Raw genomic sequence first — 20,698 nt, 5'->3', positions numbered from 1 at the left:
TGGCAGGTATGCCATCCCGCCAAGTTACGCCTTGGCGGGGGCATGCCCCATACCTATACAGCACCAAGAGTTTGGCATTCTGTTTACATCACTGAACTGTATAAGAAGAGTTCATTGGTTTATATGCACAAGGGAAGAGTCCCGGATGCTATGCAACATGAGGAACCTGAGGATTCCCATCAAATGCAGCCATTTATCCCATTTCAAATGTTTGACTCTGCTGCACTCTGCTGGATCAAAAGGATACTTTCAATTTCGCTACGTAATAATGTACTGATGCCCTCTGCTGGACAAACTAAAAATGTTCATATCGTTGCTAGATGATTAAATTAATATGGTGTAGCTGACTGGCACAAAAAAGTATAAGTTGTTCATGTCTTCATGAATGTAAGAATTCTGAATGTATTCAAAAGCCAACAAACTGGGGAGCTCAATATTTACGACATGCTCAGAGGTCCTGTATTGTATCATATTCAATCGGTAAACGATTTCTTGGCTGAAAGCTGACTTTTATCCCTGTTTTATATGTATTATAAAGTTAGAAATATAATACATATACATGATAATAAACAAAACAACTAATAGTGAAGAGATAATTCATAAAGATACAGGAAATGATAATGATAGATATCCTGCTCTGGCAACTGAGAGATCACAGGCTGCAGAGCATGAGGGACCAAAGAGGTGGGGACTGAGAGGAACAGGAAGTGAGAATCATGTTAAAACGAGCTGAACCCTCTTACGGATGCATACACACAAACAAGCTGGCATCATGCATATGGCTACCACTCAGCTACTCTTCCTCTCCATCATCTTCCTCTCTGTACTGCCAGGTAGGACTCGTTTCTCACTGTGTACTGAATACTGGAGCATTGTAACAGCGATACTGTCTGCGCCATAAACTTGAATTAATGAATTATACTGAAGTCTGGAGTTTACATATATAGAATATGATTATGATGTAATTAAAATATTTTGTTGCAATCTGAGTTCAGTTGCTTCTCTTTTTACTTGCGCTAAGGAAATTTACTTTCTTAAAACCTTAGTTTACGATGAATAAAAATCACAGTTTAAAAAATAATTCATGAAGCCACAAGAAACTATGTTTGTACGTCTGCAATTGATGGTCTTTTCTTTTTTTGTTTCCTTAAAAAACTTTTTCATTGACTGTTACACTGCATACTCTTTTCTTTCTTATTTTCAAAGCCATTGATACCAATTCATACTGAAAATCCTTTTCATAAATCTCAGCTGATGAAATTATAATGCATTGTGTAGTTGTACAAGAGAATACATTATATTACACTTTACATTGCAATCATTTGGCAGACACCTTTCCAGCACAGTGAACAGCAGTTGAGAGAATCATTGTTACTCTCAGGAAAGCCAGAATGTAGTCTCACTAAAAAGGCCCATTCATAATCACTAAAAGCAATGTGAACCCAAAAAATAATCTTTATTTTAATAGTTAATATATTTTTGAAACTGCCTAAAAACAACAAAATTATGATTCATTCCCCACATCAGTATGCATGATATTCTAAGTAAAATCAAGCCTTCATATACTTTGCATGATTACAATAGCTCTGAGTTTAAACTGAATGTGAAGTTGCTATGGTATTTTTCTGTAGGTGTGAATACTCTCACAGAAATAGCTTCAACCGCAAAGTAAAATGTGCTACGTTCTTTACTGTGGTGAGCAGAGAGGATTAAAAAGAGGAAATAATGCTGTTCTGCTGCCTCTAATGATAAAATGATTAAACTCAGAACAGAAGGAGAATACATATGTTTGTGTGCACTTTTGCACACATTATTTTCTGAGGCTTCCCCTTAGAAATCATTGCATTTAAAAGTCTCAGCATGTAAAGACACTGCCATCCAGAGAGTATGTTCTAAAATGTATGGGCCTTTTTTTCACGGAAGCAAGAATTAGTTTGCACAGGCTACTATATTTTATTAACCTGTAATTTAAATTTAGGCTTAATTTATGATGCTGTTCTGTGTATACATGCTGCTGTTACTTATCTATGTGTTGTAGATGCAGTGTACCATGGTGCTCTCCATTTCATAACTGCCAGGTCACTCACACACAGTTGCATCTTATACACGAGAGGGGGCTGGACCTCCATAGCTGCACCTAGGTCTCAATTTTGCCCGATTTTCGAAAATCATTCAAAAACTCCTATCTTACCATTGCTCGACTTGTAATACTGTGATTTACAGGCTATTTCTTAGAATTTTAAATGAGTTGTAAATTAATTTTTAAAGTTGGCATCTCCTGCACCACCAAAATTTGGAATGTCCAATTCACAAACTATGTACAAGCATGCTCATATACGTCCCAAATGCTGGTGTAATTACCAGAACGGATGATGCTAACTTACTACTTAACTTGCACTGCTTTAGCCAGCAGTCTAATAATGACTAATAATGTCCTACGCTAATAAGCACACAGTTATGCATGCTTAGTCTTGCATCCAATAAAACAGTCAATATGTTAAAATGACACCAGTACCAAAATAAGACAGACGCCATCGATCCATATCCACTGTTCAGGTAATGACACCGCCTTGGGAGAGTGAAGACACTCGTCTCGGGTTGTTCTCTGAAACACACGGTGCCAGCCAGCTGCTTCTTTTCACACCACAGCCACAAGCTGCACACGCATTCCAGAGCAGGGGTGGAGGAGACCCATTTATACGCACGCGCAGAGAGCCAGCCACAGGCCCCTGGACAGACAATAGGGGTCGCTCAAGTAACAAACAGTGCTATCCCCGCCAGTTTAATCCCTCCCATATATCCCTTTGCCCGTATAGCCAACTGTGTGCCGCCCCTGCAGGGCTGTTGGCCACTGTCAGCACAAGAGCGGGATTTGAACCGAGATCGTGGTGCTTACGGCGCTTTTGCTTGTGAGCCACCCAGCAGCCAGCAAAACATACTTTTAAATTCCCCATCTGCAAACACCCATTTCCCCCAGAGTGATGTACATCTCCACTTCTGTATGCTGCTCTGGATAAGACTGTCTAAGTGATTGTAATTGAGTGTAATTCTACAGTTGAAAAGCTGCTTTTATTAGACTTGGTGGTAATGGATCACATCCTTGAATAAACTGAATCTTGACACTTGTCTATTTGAATGAACGCAAAAGCAGAGTAACTGCAATACAGGTCCAATACAGGTTTCTTCTGTGTCTCTAAAGGTATTGAGTGTGTGACTGCTGTTCTGTCTTATAAAAGAGATTTTAATGTTATGAGGCTACATATAAGTAAAGGAAAAATAAAAAATGTCAGAATATTACTATCAAGGATGTGTAGGAGAACATTACCAAATGTGCTTGTTTTAGTTTTTCATTTGTGTAATGCATTATCATTTTTAAAAATCTACGATTTAACGGAATGTTCAAGAAACATTTGAAAATTAATAAATGAATTGAATTACAAGATTATTGTAACAATTTGTTCTATATGTGTTGTAGTCTGTATCTCCCGGTCACTTGTCTCCCCAGTACTGTCTCTGTGTCTGTGTTCCCTGAGCTGCTTCACTCCCCTGTATTTGTGTGATTTCACTATTCGGGTGGTTCCGGGTTTTCGTGGTTTCCCCCCCCTCCTTCCAGTCTCGTTTTTACTTACTTCCTGCTTATATCTAGTTTTACTCATTTCTACTAATCCTTACTAATTTATAGATTGTAAAGTACTAACCTCATTAATATACTAACATGTGAATATTACTAATGGACTAACACACACTAGTTTTGGGTTTTTGATAGTTTAGATCACTATACTAATACATTAACCATTCTCCCCTTTTCCATGCTGCGCTGTAGCTCCACCCCTTTTCTTTCTAGCCTGCTCTAATGCTGAGTTCTGCAATTGCCTGCACCTGCCTCTTGCTCTGACTGCACCTCTCTCTCTCTGCACGCGTTTTTACCTGTTAAACCCAGGCCGTCTCATCATTGTTGTCTAGGTGATTCCAGTCTGCGTTTTGTCAGTCCCCTGTCATTTAATTAGTTGTCCTAATGTTCATCACCTGGATGTTGTTTGTTACTCCGCCCTCAGTCACTTAACCCCTCCTTGATTGTTACCTTCCCCAGTGTATAAATGTCAGTCTTTTCCACCAACTCCCGGTCAGAATGTTGATCGAATTCACTGTGCCGATGTTTAGCAAGCCTTTGATTATCGAGATTCCTGAGACACCCTTTCTGAACGACTTTGAGTTTACCTGCCCCTTTTGGTTTGTTTGCTTTCTGGTTTGACCTTCGCTTTGCTTTGACTTCTCTTTTGCCTGTCCCTTTGTACATTCGCCGTTCTGATCTCCTGGTTTTTGATTTTTTGCCCGTTTATCACAATTCTTTTGGAAACTCGATTTGGCACCCTCCATTCTCTGATTACCTGGCTTCGAACCTCGGACTGAATAAAGACAACGTTTTTTTGGATTTCCCTGGTCTGCGTTTGGGTCCTTGCACAGAACATCACTATGTTGCTGTGTTAGTCCAAATTTTACTAAGACCCAATGTGTTGGTTACACTTATTGTCATGGTGTGTTTGAGTGAATAAGTGAGTTGGTGATGTTTGTACTCAGTATTAAGGGCACACCACTCACAGTGGGCTAAACACCACATTTCACCAAGACCGCTTTATGTGGACCAGATAAGGATAGGATGTATTTTATTCAGACCGGAGAAAGCAGAGAGAGTAACAGATACAGAGGGGATCTCAATTCACTCCATTGTGATGGTAAGATGAACCCAAACTGAAGTGTGTGTTTCTCTCTGCAGGTGCTGGTGCTGTGTCCACACTGAGTAAAGTATCAGTGCAGAGTGGAAGATCTGTCACCATCCCATGTCACTATGATAGGAAATATGAAAAGCATGTGAAATACTGGTGTCGGGGGTTATATTGGATTTTCTGTCGTATTGTAGTGCGCACTGACTCTCCAAAAGTTGAAGGTGAAACGTCAATCACTGATGACCCCGACAATCATGTGTTCACTGTTACCATGGCGAAGCTGAAGACAGAGGACTCTGGATATTACTGGTGTGCTGTAGAGATCGGGAATAATTTGACTGTAGATGAAAGCAAAAATCTGTACTTGTCTGTCACTGCAGGTAAGATGGCTTCACTTAGTGGGACCTGCTTCCCAACCTCTTAATAACAGCGTCTCCACTTTCCCCCAGTGATATCCTAGCGGTTAGTAGCAGCACTGAGTTTTTACAAAACTTGTAAAAAAAAAAATGAGACAGGCATGCAAGTTTAAAAATATATTTGCTACTCTGCAAAACCATTGGTTTATTTTGACTCTGCATAAAAAATGAGTGTGGTGCCAATATAATTCTTGCAATCCCACTCATTGTATCCATAAGAGTATGAAAATTATTTTGCTTTAGTCTGCAATTGACTAAAAAATTTGACGAAGCGGCACACTGGATTTTACTGGTGTGGTATAGAGATCAATGGTGGTGGAGATGAGGGCACACATCTCTACCTGTCTGTCAGTGCAGGTAAGATGGCTTCAGCACACACTGCACTGCACTGAAACCTATTTCCCAACCTCTTAATAACAGCATCTTCACTTGATGATTTTCAGTCATATGCTGCTCAGAACGTTCTACTGTAGAGTGCTGCACTGGGGGTAAATGGGTTAACCTAGCGGTTATCCTAGCAACACTGAGTTTATCCAAAACATATAAAAGTGCTGGCATGTTGGTTTGTGACTCTACAGAAAGAATGAGAGTGGGCTGGCAACTTTAATGGTACTTTCTTTGCAATCTACTGCCAGCATGAATCCATGAGAATATGGAAATTATTTGCTTTGGACTTTGAGTGGCTTTAAAATGCAGTTTATTTTTATTTTGGGGAAAACCTAACAGATACAATGCTTTATATTTTTGTCTTTATTCTATGGTTTTTATTCAGGCACTCCTGGACTCTGGGTTGACCAGCAGGAGGTGACCGGTGTGGAAGGGGGCCTTGTCAGTGTGCAGTGCCGCTATAATGAACCGAGCAGCATGAAGAAGTGGTGCAGAGCTGAGGGCTCCTGTGTGGAAGTGAATTCTGCTAAATCTGGAAGATCAGAGATCAAAGATGACCGCTCTGAAAAGGTCTTCATTGTGACGATGAGGGAGCTGAACAGGGAGGACGCTGGCTGGTATTGGTGTGCTGCTGGAGAACTACAGATCCCTGTTCACATCACTGTCACTCAGAAAACGACAACTACCACAGTCACCACAAGTAAGGAACTCAAATCAAACTAACCTGTATGACAATGCATTTTATCATAGAATTTTAAATGGTCTTTCCTGTCACTCTCTCTCAGTGAGGGCATGTTGTGAATTTTTTATTCACCCATTGCTGACAGCACTCTCTTGCAGTAATGTGCAGACTGTAGGGTGTCACTGGCTTGTAGAGAGCAAGAAAGGAGGTCTGTTCTCCTTTTACATAACCAGTGTTACAACACACATACTCACACATGCGCGCACACACACACACATTTTATAAGGTATTGGTGATGTACTTTAGTTTAGTTTAGCAACACCGAATTGTCTTCATGTAATCCCAGGGTTTTGACCAAAATATTACTTCATAACTGAAACATTTAACAGTAGATCCATTGTGCAGGAGTTGTAATGTAGATGATAAAGGAACACTTACAATATCATCCAGTGGAGCAAAATGTATGGTTATCAGATAGTGACTGATTTATTTCCTTTGAAAACTTTGGAAAATTTTCCCTAATATTAGCATGGTGAACATCTCTCACATTCATGTTAGCTGGTCACACGCCATCCACATCCTCAGCAGCCACAGGAGGACGGGCCCCTTGAGCCTGGACCCTTCTTAGGGTTCTTCCTATAGGCTACCTAGGGAGCTTTTCCTGCCACTCTTGACCTATAGGCTTGCGTTTGTAAGAATTTAAAGACTGGGGAACAATGTGAAATACTGTGACAAATGTCTAGTAATTTATCCTAAATACAAAAGTTTTGATTTGAACATTAGAAGTGTACCTTTGAGATAAAAAAATAAATAATGGGAAACGTTTCAGACTGGGCTTTGCATTTGCTGACAGATACCACCACATCTCTCTCTCGACCCCAAATGAGTTGTAAATTAATTTTTAAAGTTGGCATCTCCTGCCCCACCAAAATTTGGAATGTCCAATTCACAAACTATGTACAATCTTCCTCATATACGTCCCAAATGCTGGTGTAATTACCAGAACGGATGATGCTAACTTACTACTTAGCTTGCACTGCCTTAGCCAGCGTGCTAATAATGAGTAATAATGTCCTACGCTAATAAGCACACAGTTATGCATGCTTAGTCTTGCATCCAATAAAACAGTCAATATGTTAAAATGACACCAGTACCGAAATAAGACAGACGCCATCGATGCATATCCACCGTTCAGGTAATGACACCACCTCGGGAGAGTGAAGACACTCGTCTCGGGTTGTTCTCTGAAACGCACGGTGCCAGCCAGCTGCTTCTTTTCACACCTCAGCCACAAGCTGCACACGCATTCCAGAGCAGGGGTGGAGGAGACCCATTTATACGCACGCGCAGAGAGCCAGCCACAGGCCCCTGGACAGACAATAGGGGTCGCTCAAGTAACAAACAGTGCTATCCCCACCAGTTTAATCCCTCCCATATATCCCTTTGCCCGTATAGCCAACTGTGTGCCGCCCCTGCAGGGCTGTTGGCCACTGTCAGCACCAGAGCGGGTCGGATTTGAACCGAGACCGTGGTGCTTACGGCACTTTTACTTGTGAGCCACCCAGCAGCCAGCAAAACATACTTTAAAATTCCCCATCTGCAAACACCCATTTCCCCCAGAGTGATGTACATCTCCACTTCTGTATGCTGCTCTGGATAAGACTGTCTAAGTGATTGTAATTGAATGTAATTCTACAGTTAAAAATGCTTTTATTAGACTTGGTGGTAATGGAACACATCCTTGAAGAAATTGAATCTTGACACTTGTCTCTTTGAATGAACGCAAAAGCAGGGTAACTGCAATGCAGGTCCTGAGTGTAAATGCATTTAATCGCACTGTTTGCTGGTACCATTGTTCCACGATTGTCTTGTACCACGTTACTCTTATGTTTCCTCTGTGTCTCTAAAGGTATTGAGTGTGTGACTGCTGTTCTGAGATTTCAATGTTATGAGGCTACGTATAAGTAAAGGAAAAATTAAAATGTCAGAATATTACTATCAAGGATGTATAGGAGACCATTACCAAATGCGCTTATGTTTTAGTTTTTCATTTGTATAGTGCATTATCATTTTTAAAAATCTACGATTTAACGAAATGTTCAAGAAACATTTGAAAATTAATGAATAAATTGAACTGCAAGTTTATTGTAACAATTTGTTCTATATGTTGCTGTGTTAGTCCAAATTTTACTAAGACCCAATGTGTTGGTTACATTTATTGTCATGGTGTGTTTGAGTGAATAAGTGCGTTGGTGATGTTTGTACTCAGTAATAAGGGCACACCACTCACAGAGGGCTAAACACCACATTTCAAGACTGCTTTATGTGGACCAGGTAAGGATGGGGTGTACTTTATTCAGACAGGGGAGAAAGCAGAGAGAGTAACAGATACAAAGGGGATCTCAAATCAGAAGTCAGCTGCCTTATAGACTGAGTTTTACTCCATTGTGATGGTAAAATGAACCCAAATTGATGAAGTGTGTGTTTCTCTCTGCAGGTGCTGGTGCTGTGTCCACAGTGAGTACTGTAGCTGTACAGACAGGAAGATCTGTCACCATCCCATGTCACTATGATAAGAAATATGAAAAGCATGTGAAATACTGGTGTCGGGGGTCAAAATGGAATATGTGTCGTACTCTAGTACGCACTGACTTTCCAAAAGTCGAAGGTGAAACATCAATCACTGATGACCCTACGCATCATGACTTCACTGTTACCATAAAATCTCTGACGTGGCGGGACACTGGATACTACTGGTGTTGTGTAGAGATCAAGGAGGGTGGAGATGAGTGCACACATATGTTCCTGTTTGTCACTGCAGGTAAGATGGCTTCAGCACACACTGCACTCAGAAAGACGTGCTTCCCAACCTCTTAATAACAGCATCTTCACTTGATGATTTTCAATCATATGCTGCTCAGAACGTTCTACTGTAGAGTGCTGCACTGGGGGTAAATGGGTTAACCTAGCGGTTATCCTAGCAACACTGAGTTAATCTAAAACATATAAAAGTGCTGGCATGTTGATTTGTGAATCTACAGAATGAATGAGAGTGGGGTGGCAACTTTAATGGTACTTTCTTTGCAATCTACTGCCAGCATGAATCCATGAGAATATGGAAATTATTTGCTTTGGACTTTGAGTGGTTTTAAAGTGCAGTTTATTTTTATTTTGGGGAAAACCTAACAGATACAATGCTTTATATTTTTGTCTTTATTCTATGGTTTTTATTCAGATCCTGGACTCTGGGTTGACCAGCAGGAGATGACTGGTGTGGAAGGGGGCCGTGTCAGTGTGCAGTGTCACTATAATGAACCGAGCAGCATGAAGAAGTGGTGCAGGGCTGAGAGCGCCTGTGTGAAAGTGAATTCTGCTAAATCTGGAAGAGCAGAGATCAACGATGACCACTCTGAAAATGTCTTCATTGTGACGATGAGGGAGCTGAACAGGGAGGACACAGGCTGGTATTGGTGTGCTGCTGGAGAACTACAGATCCCTGTACACATCACTGTCTCTCAGAAAACTACAACAACCACAGTCACCACATGTAAGGAACTCAAATCAAACAAACCTGTATGACAATGCATTTTATCATAGAATTTTAAATGGTCTTTTCAGTCACTCTCTCTCAGTGATGGCATGTTGTTAAGTTTTTATTCACCCATTGCTGACAGCACTCTCTTGCAGTAATGTGCAGACTGTAGGGTGTCACTGGCATGTAGAGAGCAAGTAAGGAGTTCTGTTCTCCTTTTACATAACCACAGGGTTACAACACCCACACACACACACACCCATGTTTGTATTGCTATACTTCCCATTGACTTACATTCATTCCGTAACCTCTAACCCTAACTCTAACCCCAACCACTACATGCCGAACCTTAACCCTAAGCTTAACCTAATTGTAACCCTAGCCCTAACCCTAAGTCCTAACCCTAAAACAGCCTCTTTAACTTGTGGGGACCAGTAAAAAGTCCCCACCTTGCGTAGTTTTCCTCATCTTTCTATCCTTGTGGGGAAATTTGGTTCTCGCAAAGATAGTAAAACATGCCCACCCACACCCACACACACACGCACACTCAGAACACACACACCTGCACACACACACACACACACACCTTTGCTTAAGGTAGGCCATCAAGTTCAATGATGACTTCATCTGCTTAACTTCATAACTGAAACATTTAACAGTAGATCCATCGTGCAGGAGTTACAGATGATAAAGAAGCTCTTGCAATATCATCCAGTGGAGTAAAATGTAAACTTATAAGATAGTGACTGATTTATTTCCTTTGAAAACTTGGGGAAACTTTCCCCCAATATTAGCATGGTGAACATCTCTCACATTCATGTTAGCTGGTCACAAGCCATCCACATCCTCAGCAGCCACTGGAGGATGGGCCCCTTGAGCCTGGACCCTTCTATAGGGTGCTTCCTATATGCTATCTTGGAAGCTTATCCTACCACTCTTGACCTATAGGCTTGCATTTGGGTCTTTAAAGACAGGGGTACAATGTGAAATACTGTGACAGATGTCTAGTAATTTATCCTAAATACAAAAGTTTTGATGTGAACATTAGAAGTGTAACTTTGAGTTTAAAAAAATATAAATAATGGGTAAATTTCAGACTGGACATTGCATTTGCTGGCAGATACCATCACATCTCTCTCTCAACCCCACGAGAACAACAAACTGACCAGCACAACAGAAGGGTCTCCTACTGTGTTCTACTCTTCTACGTCTACTGGCCAGAAGACCAGTTCTCCAGAACACAGAAGCCAGCCGTGTTCCACGTGAGTTTTGTGTTCTCCCCTTAGCTTTTCCTCTTTCAGTGAGTGAGGCCAGTCTATGTACATCCCCTCTGATGTGTCTGTGAACATCTTTCCCACTTCCTGTATGCAGTTAGGTTGTTGACCATGAGACCACAGCTGCACTGGAGCTCATTCAGTGCTTTGCTGCCTGCAGATTAGAGTGTGCTGAAGGGAACACACTGATGTGCAACCAGAGGCTTGGAAATAAGTTCCAATGTGCGACACTACTGAGGAGATAATACAGGAACATAATCTGTGGTGCGCTCACTGAATGACACTCAAACCAGTCTCTTCTGCGTAGTGCACCGGCGAGCTTGGAACGGACTCTGGGGCCGCTACGCCACACCGGGGTTGCCTTGGTGTTCCTAATATGCTCCGCCGTCGCCTTTTGGAAGATTTGGCGATACCGCAGTAAGTCGTGTCATCCTTCTATTATTAATCCAATTTTCGTTATACTGGCACATGGAGGTTTACTGCTAGCATCACTCAGTACTTTCTTGAGGCACCTTTGGCAAATCTTGTATGGAACACCCTCAAGCCAAATGAGAATTTTTTTTACCTTGAAGGATGTTTGTGTACTTGGGCACATGGGATAGGAAGGAATCATTGGCAATAACAATACAACAAACAACGAGAATACAATGAAATGCATAACTGGTTTAATGTTTCTGGGTAGAGGGGAGATAACTGTTAATGTGAAAATCGAATGTTTGTTTATTGAACGATTATTCTGTGTTTGATGCGGTAGAAGCGCAGCACTCGAGAAAGAATAGAGAAGACGTGGGACGTTACGCAAATAACACTGCAGAGCCCTGCAATCTACTGACCATGGATGTGGTACGCAAAGTTTTTTTTTTGATCAATCAAAGTACAGGATTTCCCTATCTATACAAATAGCATGACAAAATTGTGTTTTTCCGTTGTTTATTAGATGTAGAGTCGCTCTGATGTCATCATCACCAGAATCGGTCCAGCCTCAGCTTTAACTCCTCAATATCTGTACCTATCACCACATTGCTACAGTTTTTATCCTATTTTAATTATATATGATGATGTTTATTAATAATGGTAATAGTGCACATATGACTTAAACTTTTTTTTTTGACTATGTACTGTAACAAGCTACACATATTTACAGAAGGTAAATGTTGTCTGCATTATGATATATAATTCCCAATGAGTTCCTTACAATGAAGCCTGTTTAAAATTGGTTACAAAAGCAAACAATAATAAAGTATTCCTGAATCCCAACAAATGTCCCAACTGAACTGTACAAGAAGAGTTAATTGGTTTATATACACAAGGGAAAAGGCCTGGATGCTCTGCAACGTGAGGAACCTGAGGATTCCCATCAAATGCAAATTAAGCCATTTATCCCATTTCAAATGTTTGACTCTGCTTTCCTCTGCTGGATAAAAAAGGATACTTTCATTTTCGCTACGTAATAATATACTTATGCCCTCTGCTGGACATACTAAAAATGTTCATATCTTTGCTAGATGATTAAATTAATATGGCATAGCTGACTGGCACAAAAAAAAGTATAATTCTAAGTTGTTCATGTCTTCATGAATGTAAGAACTCTGAATGTATTCAAAAGCCAACAAACTGAGGAGCTCAATATTTACGACATGCTCAGAGGTCCTGTGTTGTATCATATTCAATCAGTCAGCGAATTCTTGGCTGAAAGCTGACTTTTATCCCTGTTTTATATGTATTATAAAGTTAACAATATAATACATATAGCTGATAATAAATAAAACATCCAATAGTGAAAAGATAATTCATAAAGATGCAGGAAATGATAATGATAGATATCCTGCTTTGGTCACTGGGAGAGCACAGATTACAGAGCATGAGGGACCAAAGAGGTGGGGACTGAGAGGAACAGGAAGTGAGAATCATGTTAAAAAGAGCTGAACCCTCTAATGGACATACAGACTTACACACACAAACACACACACACACACACACACAAACTGGTATCACACACATATGGCTCCCACTCAGCTACTCTTCCTCTCCATCATCTTCCTCTCTTTATGGTCAGGTAGGACTCATTTCTCGCTGTGTACTGAATACTGGAGCATTGTAGCAGTGAGACTGTCTGTGACATGAATATTAATTATTGAGTTATACTGAAGTTTGGAGTTTACATGTTTAAATGACTATAATGAAATGAAAATGATTTTTTTGTGATTTAAAATATTATCTGAGTACAATTGCTTCTCTTTTTACTTGCCCTAGGCAAGTTTACTTTCTTACGAAATTAATTTTCGATGAATAAAAATCACAGTTTAAAAAAGAATTTATGAAGCCACAAGAAACTGTTTGTCTGCAATTCATGGCCGTTTCTCTTTTTGTTTCTTTAAAAAACATTTTAATTGATGCTCCTTTCTTTCATATTGACAAAGCCATTGAAACCAATTCATGTAAAAGGCCTTTTCATGAATCTGAACTGATGAAAATGTAAAGTTTGTGCATTGTGTATTTGTGCAATGGAATCCATTATATTACATTACTTTTCTGGCACAGTGAACTGCAGTTGAGAGCATCATTGTTACTCTCAGGAAAACCAGAATGTAGTCTCGCTAAAATGGCCCATTCATAATCACCAAAAGCTATGTGAACCCAAAAAATAACAACCTGTATTTTAATAGTTAATATATTTTTGTAACTGTCTAAAAACAATAAAATCATGATTCATGTCCCATATCAGTATGCGTGATATTCTAAGTAAAGCCAACCCTTCACATACTTTGCCTGATTACAATAGCTCTGAGCATTAACTGAAAGTGAAGTTGCTATGGTATTATTCTGTAAGTATGAATACTCTCACGGAAATAGCTTCAACCCCACAGGAAAATGCGCTGTGTTCTTTACTGTGGTGAGCAGAGAGGTTTAGCCACAGGAAATAATGCTGTTCTGCAGACTCTAATGGTAAAATGATATACTGTGAGTGGAAGGAGAGCACACCTGTTTGTTAGCTCTTTTGCACACATTATTTTCTGGGGCTTCTCAACCTGTGAAGGTACTGCCATCCAATGAGTATGTTCTAAAATATGTTGGCCTTTTTTCATGGAAGCAAGAATTAGCTTCCATAGGCTACTATATATATATATATATATATATATATTTAAACCTGTAATTTAAATTTAGGCTTAATTTATGATGCCGTTCTGTGTATAGATGCTGCTGTTACGATGCAGTGTACCATGGTGCTCTCCATTTCATAAGTGCCAGGTCATTCACACACAGTTGCATCTTATACACGAGAGGGGGCTGGACCTCCTTAACTGCACCTAGGCCTCAACTCTGGTGCTCGATTTTCAAAAATCATACAGAAACTCCTGTCTTACCTTTGGTCCACTTGCATTTCTGTTATTTCCAGGCTCTTTCTTAGAATTTTAAGTGAATTTTAAATTCATTTTTAAAAATTAAGTTTGCGTCTCCAGTCCCACCCAAATTTAGAATATCCATTTAACAAACCATGTACAAGAATGCGCAAATATGCCCGTTGCTGTTGTAATTTCCAGAATGATGGATGTTAGCTAACTACTTAGCTTGTACAGCTTTAGCCAGCATGCTAATAATGGGTAATAATGTCCGACGCAGATTGTAAGCGAATAAGCACTCAGTTGTGCATGCTTAGCTTTGTATCCAATAAAACGGTCAATACGTACAAATGACACCTGACCCAGAAACAGAGTGACGCTGTTGATGCATATCCACCGTTCAGGTAATGACACCGCCTCGGGAGAGTGAAGACACTCGTCTCCGGTTGTTCTCTGAAACACACGGTGCCAGCCAGCTGCTTCTTTTCACACCTCAACCACAAGCTGCACACGCATTCCAGAGCAGGGGTGGAGGAGACCCATTTATACGCACGCGCAGAGAGCCAGCCACAGGCCCCTGGACAGACAATAGGGGTCGCTCAAGTAACAAACAGTGCTATCCCCGCCAGTTTAATCCCTCCCATATATCCCTTTGCCCTTATAGTCAACTGTGAGCCGCCCCTGCAGGGCTGTTGGCCACCAGAGCACAAGAGCGGGTCGGATTTGAACCGAGACCATGGTGCTTACGGCGCTTTGACTTGTGAGCCACCCAGCAGCCAGCAAAACATACTTTCAAATTCCCCATCCGCAAACACCCATTTCCCCCAGAGTGATGTACATCTCCACTTCTGTATGCTGCTCTGGATAAGACTGTCTAAGTGATTGTAATTGAATGTAATTCTACAGTTGAAAAGCTGTGTTTATTAGACTTGGTGGTAATGGAACACATCCTTGAAGAAATTGAATCTTGACACTTGTCTCTTTGAATGAATGCAAAAGCAGGGTAACTGCAACACAGGTCCTGAGTGTACATGCATTTAATCACACTGTTTGCTGGTACCATTGTTCCACGTTTGTCTTGTACCACGTTACTCTTATGTTTCTTCTGTGTCTCTAAAGGTATTGAGTGTGTGACTGCTGTTCTGTCTTATAAAAGAGATTTCAATGTTATGAGGCTACGTATAAGTAAAGTAAAAATAAAAAATGTCAGAATATTACTATCAAGGATGTGTAGGAGACCATTACCAAATGTTTATGTTTTAGTTTTTCATTTGTGTAATGCATTATAATTTTTAAAAATCTACGATTTAACGGAATGTTCAAGAAACATTTGAAAATTAATGAATGAATTGAATTACAAGATTATTGTGACAATTTGTTCTATATGTTGGCGTGTTAGTCCAAAATTTTACTAAGACCCAATGTGTTGGTTACACTTATTGTCATGGTGTGTTTGAGTGAATAAGTGTGTTGGTGATGTTTATACTCAGTAATAAGGGCACACCACTCACAGAGGGCTAAACACCACATTTCACCAAGACTGCTTTATGTGGACCAGATAAGGATGGGATGTACTTTATTCAGACAGGGGAGAAAGCAGAGAGAGTAACAGATACAGAGGGGATCTCAAATCAGAAGTCAGCTGCCTTATAGACTGAGTTATACTCCATTGTGATGGTAAAATTAACCCAAACTGATGAAGTGTGTGTTTCTCTCTGCAGGTGCTGGTGCTGTGTCCACAGTGAGTAATGTAGCAGTACAGAGCGGAAGATCTGTCACCATCCCATGTCACTATGATAAGAAATATGAAAAGTATGTGAAATACTGGTGTTGGGGGTCAGGTTGGAACATATGTCATATTACAGTACGCACTGACTCTCCAACAGTCAGAGGTGACACATCAATCACTGATGACCCCACCCATCATGTCTTCACTGTTACCATAAAAAATCTGACTGAGTCGGACACTGGATACTACTGGTGTTGTGTAGAGAACAATGATGGTGGAGATAAGGGCAAACGTCTCTACCTGTCTGTCAGTGCAGGTAAGATGGCTGCAGTGCACACTGCACTCACTGAGACCTGCTTCCCAACCTCTTAATAACAGCATCTTCACTTGATGATTTTCAATCATATGCTGCTCAGAACGTACTACTGTAGAATGCTGCACTGGGGGTAAATGGGTTAACCTAGCGGTTATCCTAGCAACACTGAATTTTTCCAAAACATATAAAAGTGCTGGCATGTTGGTTTGTGACTCTACAGAATGAATGAGAGTGGGGTGGCAACTTTAATGGTACTTTCTTTGCAATCTACTGCCAGCATGAATCCATGAGAATATGGAAATTATTTGCTTTGGACTTTGAGTGGCTTTAAAGTGCAGTTTATTTTTATTTTGGGGAAAACCTAACAGATACAATGCTTTATATTTTTGTCTTTATTCTATGGTTTTTATTCAGATCCTAGACTCTGGGTTGACCAGCAGGAGGTGACCGTTGTGGAAGGGGGCCATGCCAGTGTGCAGTGCCACTATAATGAACCGAGCAGCATGAAGAAGTGGTGCAGGGCTGAGGGCGCCTGTGTGGAAGTGAATTCTGCTAAATCTGGAAGATCAGAGATCAAAGACGACCGCTCTGAAAATGTCTTCATTGTGACAATGAGGGAGCTGAACAGGGAGGACACAGGCTGGTATTGGTGTGCAACTGGAGAACTACAGATCCCTGTTCACATCACTGTCACTCAGAAAACTACAACTACCACAGTCACCACATGTAAGGAACTTAAATTAAACAAACCTGTATAACAATGCATTTAATCATAGAATATTAAATGGTCTTTTCTCTCACTTCCTGTCAGTGAGGGTTGAAAAGCAGACGGGTATAAATGGTGTTTTCTCTTCTGACACTTCATAGCAACCCAATGTGTAACATCAAGAGCACTATGCACATCTCTTCCAGTTAGCACAGCAACCACATCAGCTACAGCCACCAAGCCTTCAACCTCAAAGATGTTGGCAGTCACAATACCTCAGTCATCTCTTCCACCCACAACCACTTACAACAATAGGTAAGGTATTTATAAAGAAAAAGCCCTCTAAATATTTTTAAAAAAAAGTTAAATCAACAACAACACAAATAATAATAATAATAATAATAATAATAAAAGTAACATAGTTGAAAATTTTTTATAGGATGTTGGACCCCCATTATTCTTTAATAAAATGACTGCTTTTCCTGACTAATGTGCCCCCAGAATTCATTGCTCTTTCAAAGTCAATGAGGCGTCCTCCTACAGCTACGCTAAGGCTGTGTGAATATGATCAATAAAGAGCACAGTCTCAGATACCGAAAGACGATTGGCTCAAAGAAACAGGAGTTATTATTTTGTTCTGGTGCAAGTCTGTGGTGCAAAAATGCACAGTGTGTGTTAACATGACCCCTGAATCTCATGTTGGCATTTAAAATGGGGGTGAAAATGAAAAAGTAAAAGAAGATATGTTTTATCTTTAAAAATTTTTTAAAATAAAACATAATGTTATGAAACCAGGTATTCAGCTCAACAGCAGCATAATTTCAGAGCAGAGCTTCTCATTTCTTTCAGCAGCAGTAGTACTGGAATCCCGTAATGTGGATATATGACCCTAAAGCATGCTGCTGAGTTTAAATTTCATGCACCCTGTTACTGCTGTTAAGCCCTTCAGACCTCATAATCATCCTGATGACATCAGGGATACTGTTGCTGGCAGCAACTGTTGCTACTGTTACCTGGAAGCAGTGGAAGAAATACAGTGAGTTAAAAAAAATAAAAATAATGGGTAAACTTTCAAACTGGGCTTTGCACTTGCTGACTGATACCATCACATCTCTCTCTCGCCCCCAAGAGAACAACAAACTGACCAGCACAACAGAAGGGTATTCTAATGTGTTCTACTCTTCTACGTCTACTGGCCAGAACACGGAAGCCAGCCGTGTTCCAGATTAGTTTTGTGTTCTCCCCTTAGCTTTTCCTCTTTCAGTGAGTGAGGCCAGTCTATGTCCATCCCCTCTGATGTGTCTGTGAGCATCTTTCCCACTTCCTGTAAGCAGGCAGGTTGTTCACCATGAGACCGCAGCTGCACTGGAGCTCATTCAGTGCTTTTGCTGCCTGCAGGGAATACACTGATGTGCAACCAGAGGCTTGGAAATAAGTTGCGAAGTGCGACACTACCGATGAGATAATACAGAAACAGTATCTGTGGTGCGCTCACTGAATGACACTCAAACCAGTCTTTTCTGCGTAGTGCACCGACGAGCTTGGAACGGACTCTGGGGGCGCTACGCCACACCGGGGTTGCTTTGGTGTTCCTAATATGCTCCGCCGTCGCCTTTTGGAAGATTTGGCGATACCGCAGTAAGTTGTGTGATCCTTCTATTATTAATCCAGTTTTCGCTAAATTGGCACATGGAGTTTTACTGCTAGCATTACTCAGTACTTTGTTGAGGCACCTTTGGCAAATCTTCTATGAAACACCCTCAAGCCAAATGAGAATTTTTTTTACCCTAGAGGATGTTTGGGTACCTGGGCCTGTGGGATAGGAAGGAACCATTGGCAATAACAATACAAAAAATGAGAATACAATGAAATGCATAACTGGTTTAATGTTTCTGGGTAGAGGGGAGATAACTGTTAATGTGAAAATCGAATGTTTGTTTATTGAACGATTGTTCTGTGTTTGATGCAGTAGGAGCGCAGCACTCGAGAAAGAATAGAGAAGACGTGGGACGTTACACAAATAACAAAGCAGAGCCCTGCAATCTACTGTACGACCACTGATGTGGGATGCAAAGTTTTTTTTTTTTGATCAATCAAAGTACAGGATTTCCCTATCTATACAAATAGCATGACGAAATTGTGTTTTTCCGTTGTTTATTGGATGTAGAGTCGCTCTGATGTCATCATCACCAGAATCGTTCCAGCCTCAGCTTTAACGCCTCAATATCTGCACCTATCACCACGTTGCCACAGTTTTTATCCTATTTTAATTATATATGATGATGTTTATTAATAATGGTAATAGTGCACATATAATTTAAAACTAACGCTCTTTGACTATGTGCACGTCAACTGTGTGATTTTTGACTATGTACTGTAACAAGCTACACATATTTACAGAAGGTAAATGTTATCTGCATTATGATATATAATTCCCAAATTTGTTACTTACAATGAAGCCTGTTATAAAATAGAAATATAAAATTGGTTACAAAAGCAAATAATAATGAAGTATTTCTGAATCCCAACAAATGTCCCAATTGACCTGTACAAAAAGAGTTCATTTGTATATATGCGCAAGGGAATAGGCCTGGATGCTCTGCAACGTGAGGAACCTGAGGATTCCCATCAAATGCAAATGCAGCCATTTATCCCATTTCAAATGTTTGACTCTGCTGCCCTCTGCTGGATTTTTAAGGATACTTTCAATTTCGCTACGTAATAATGTACTGATGCCCTCTGTTGGACAAACTAAAAATGTTCATATCTTTGCTAGATGATTAAATTAATATGGTGTAGCTGACTGGCACAAAAAAAATATAAGTTGTTCATGTCTTCATGAATGTAAGAACTCTGAATGTATTCAAAAGCCAACAAACTGGGGAGCTCAATATTTACGACATGCTCAGAGGTCCTGTGTTTTATCATTTTCAATCAGTCAGCGATTTCTTGGCTGAAAGCTGACTTTTATCCCTGTTTTATGTGTATTATAAAGTTAGAAATATAATACATATAGCGGATAATAAATAAAACAACCAATAGTGAAAAGATAATTCATAAAGATGCAGGAAATGATAATGATAGATATCCTGCTCTGGCCACTGAGAGAGCACAGATCACAGAGCATGAGGGACCAAAGAGGTGGGGACTGAGAGAAACAGGAAGTGAGAATCATGTTAAAAAGAGCTGGACTCTCTAACGGATGCATACACACACAAGCGGGTATCACAAGCATATGGCTCCCATTCAGCTACTCTTCCTCTCCATCATCTTCCTCTCTATGCGACCAGGTAGGACTTGATTTCTCTCTGTGTACTGAATATTGGAGCATTGTAGCAGTGAGACTGTCTGCGCCATAAACTTGAATTAATGAATTATACCGAAGTCTGGAGTTTATGATTATGATGTAATTAAAATATATTTTGCAATCTGAGTTCAATTGCTTCTCTTTTTACTTGCGCTAAGCAAATTTACTTTCTTAAATATTAATTTACGATGAATAAAAATCACAGTTTAAAAAATAATTCATGAAGCCAGCAGAAACTGTGTTTGTACGTCTGCAATTGATGGTCGTTTCTTTTTTTTGTTTCC

General features: G+C 40.2%; 1 protein-coding gene across 1 annotated transcript in view; it reads left to right on the top strand.

Moving 5' to 3' along the window:
- The window catches only part of LOC118225773, a 218,164-nt gene that overhangs the window by 98,615 nt on the left and 98,851 nt on the right, over window positions 1–20,698 (top strand). The window contains exons 8-9 of the mRNA XM_035414675.1: window positions 9,445–9,756; window positions 10,838–11,003. Of these exons, the coding sequence (XP_035270566.1) occupies window positions 9,445–9,756; window positions 10,838–11,003 (478 nt within the window). The remainder of the gene's footprint in view (window positions 1–9,444; window positions 9,757–10,837; window positions 11,004–20,698) is intronic.

The sequence above is a fragment of the Anguilla anguilla genome, chromosome 4 (assembly GCF_013347855.1).
Source record: "Anguilla anguilla isolate fAngAng1 chromosome 4, fAngAng1.pri, whole genome shotgun sequence".
NCBI classification, from domain to species: domain Eukaryota; kingdom Metazoa; phylum Chordata; class Actinopteri; order Anguilliformes; family Anguillidae; genus Anguilla; species Anguilla anguilla.
Note: the sequence above shows the minus strand (reverse complement) of the source record. Positions and strands in the feature narration are given on the sequence as shown.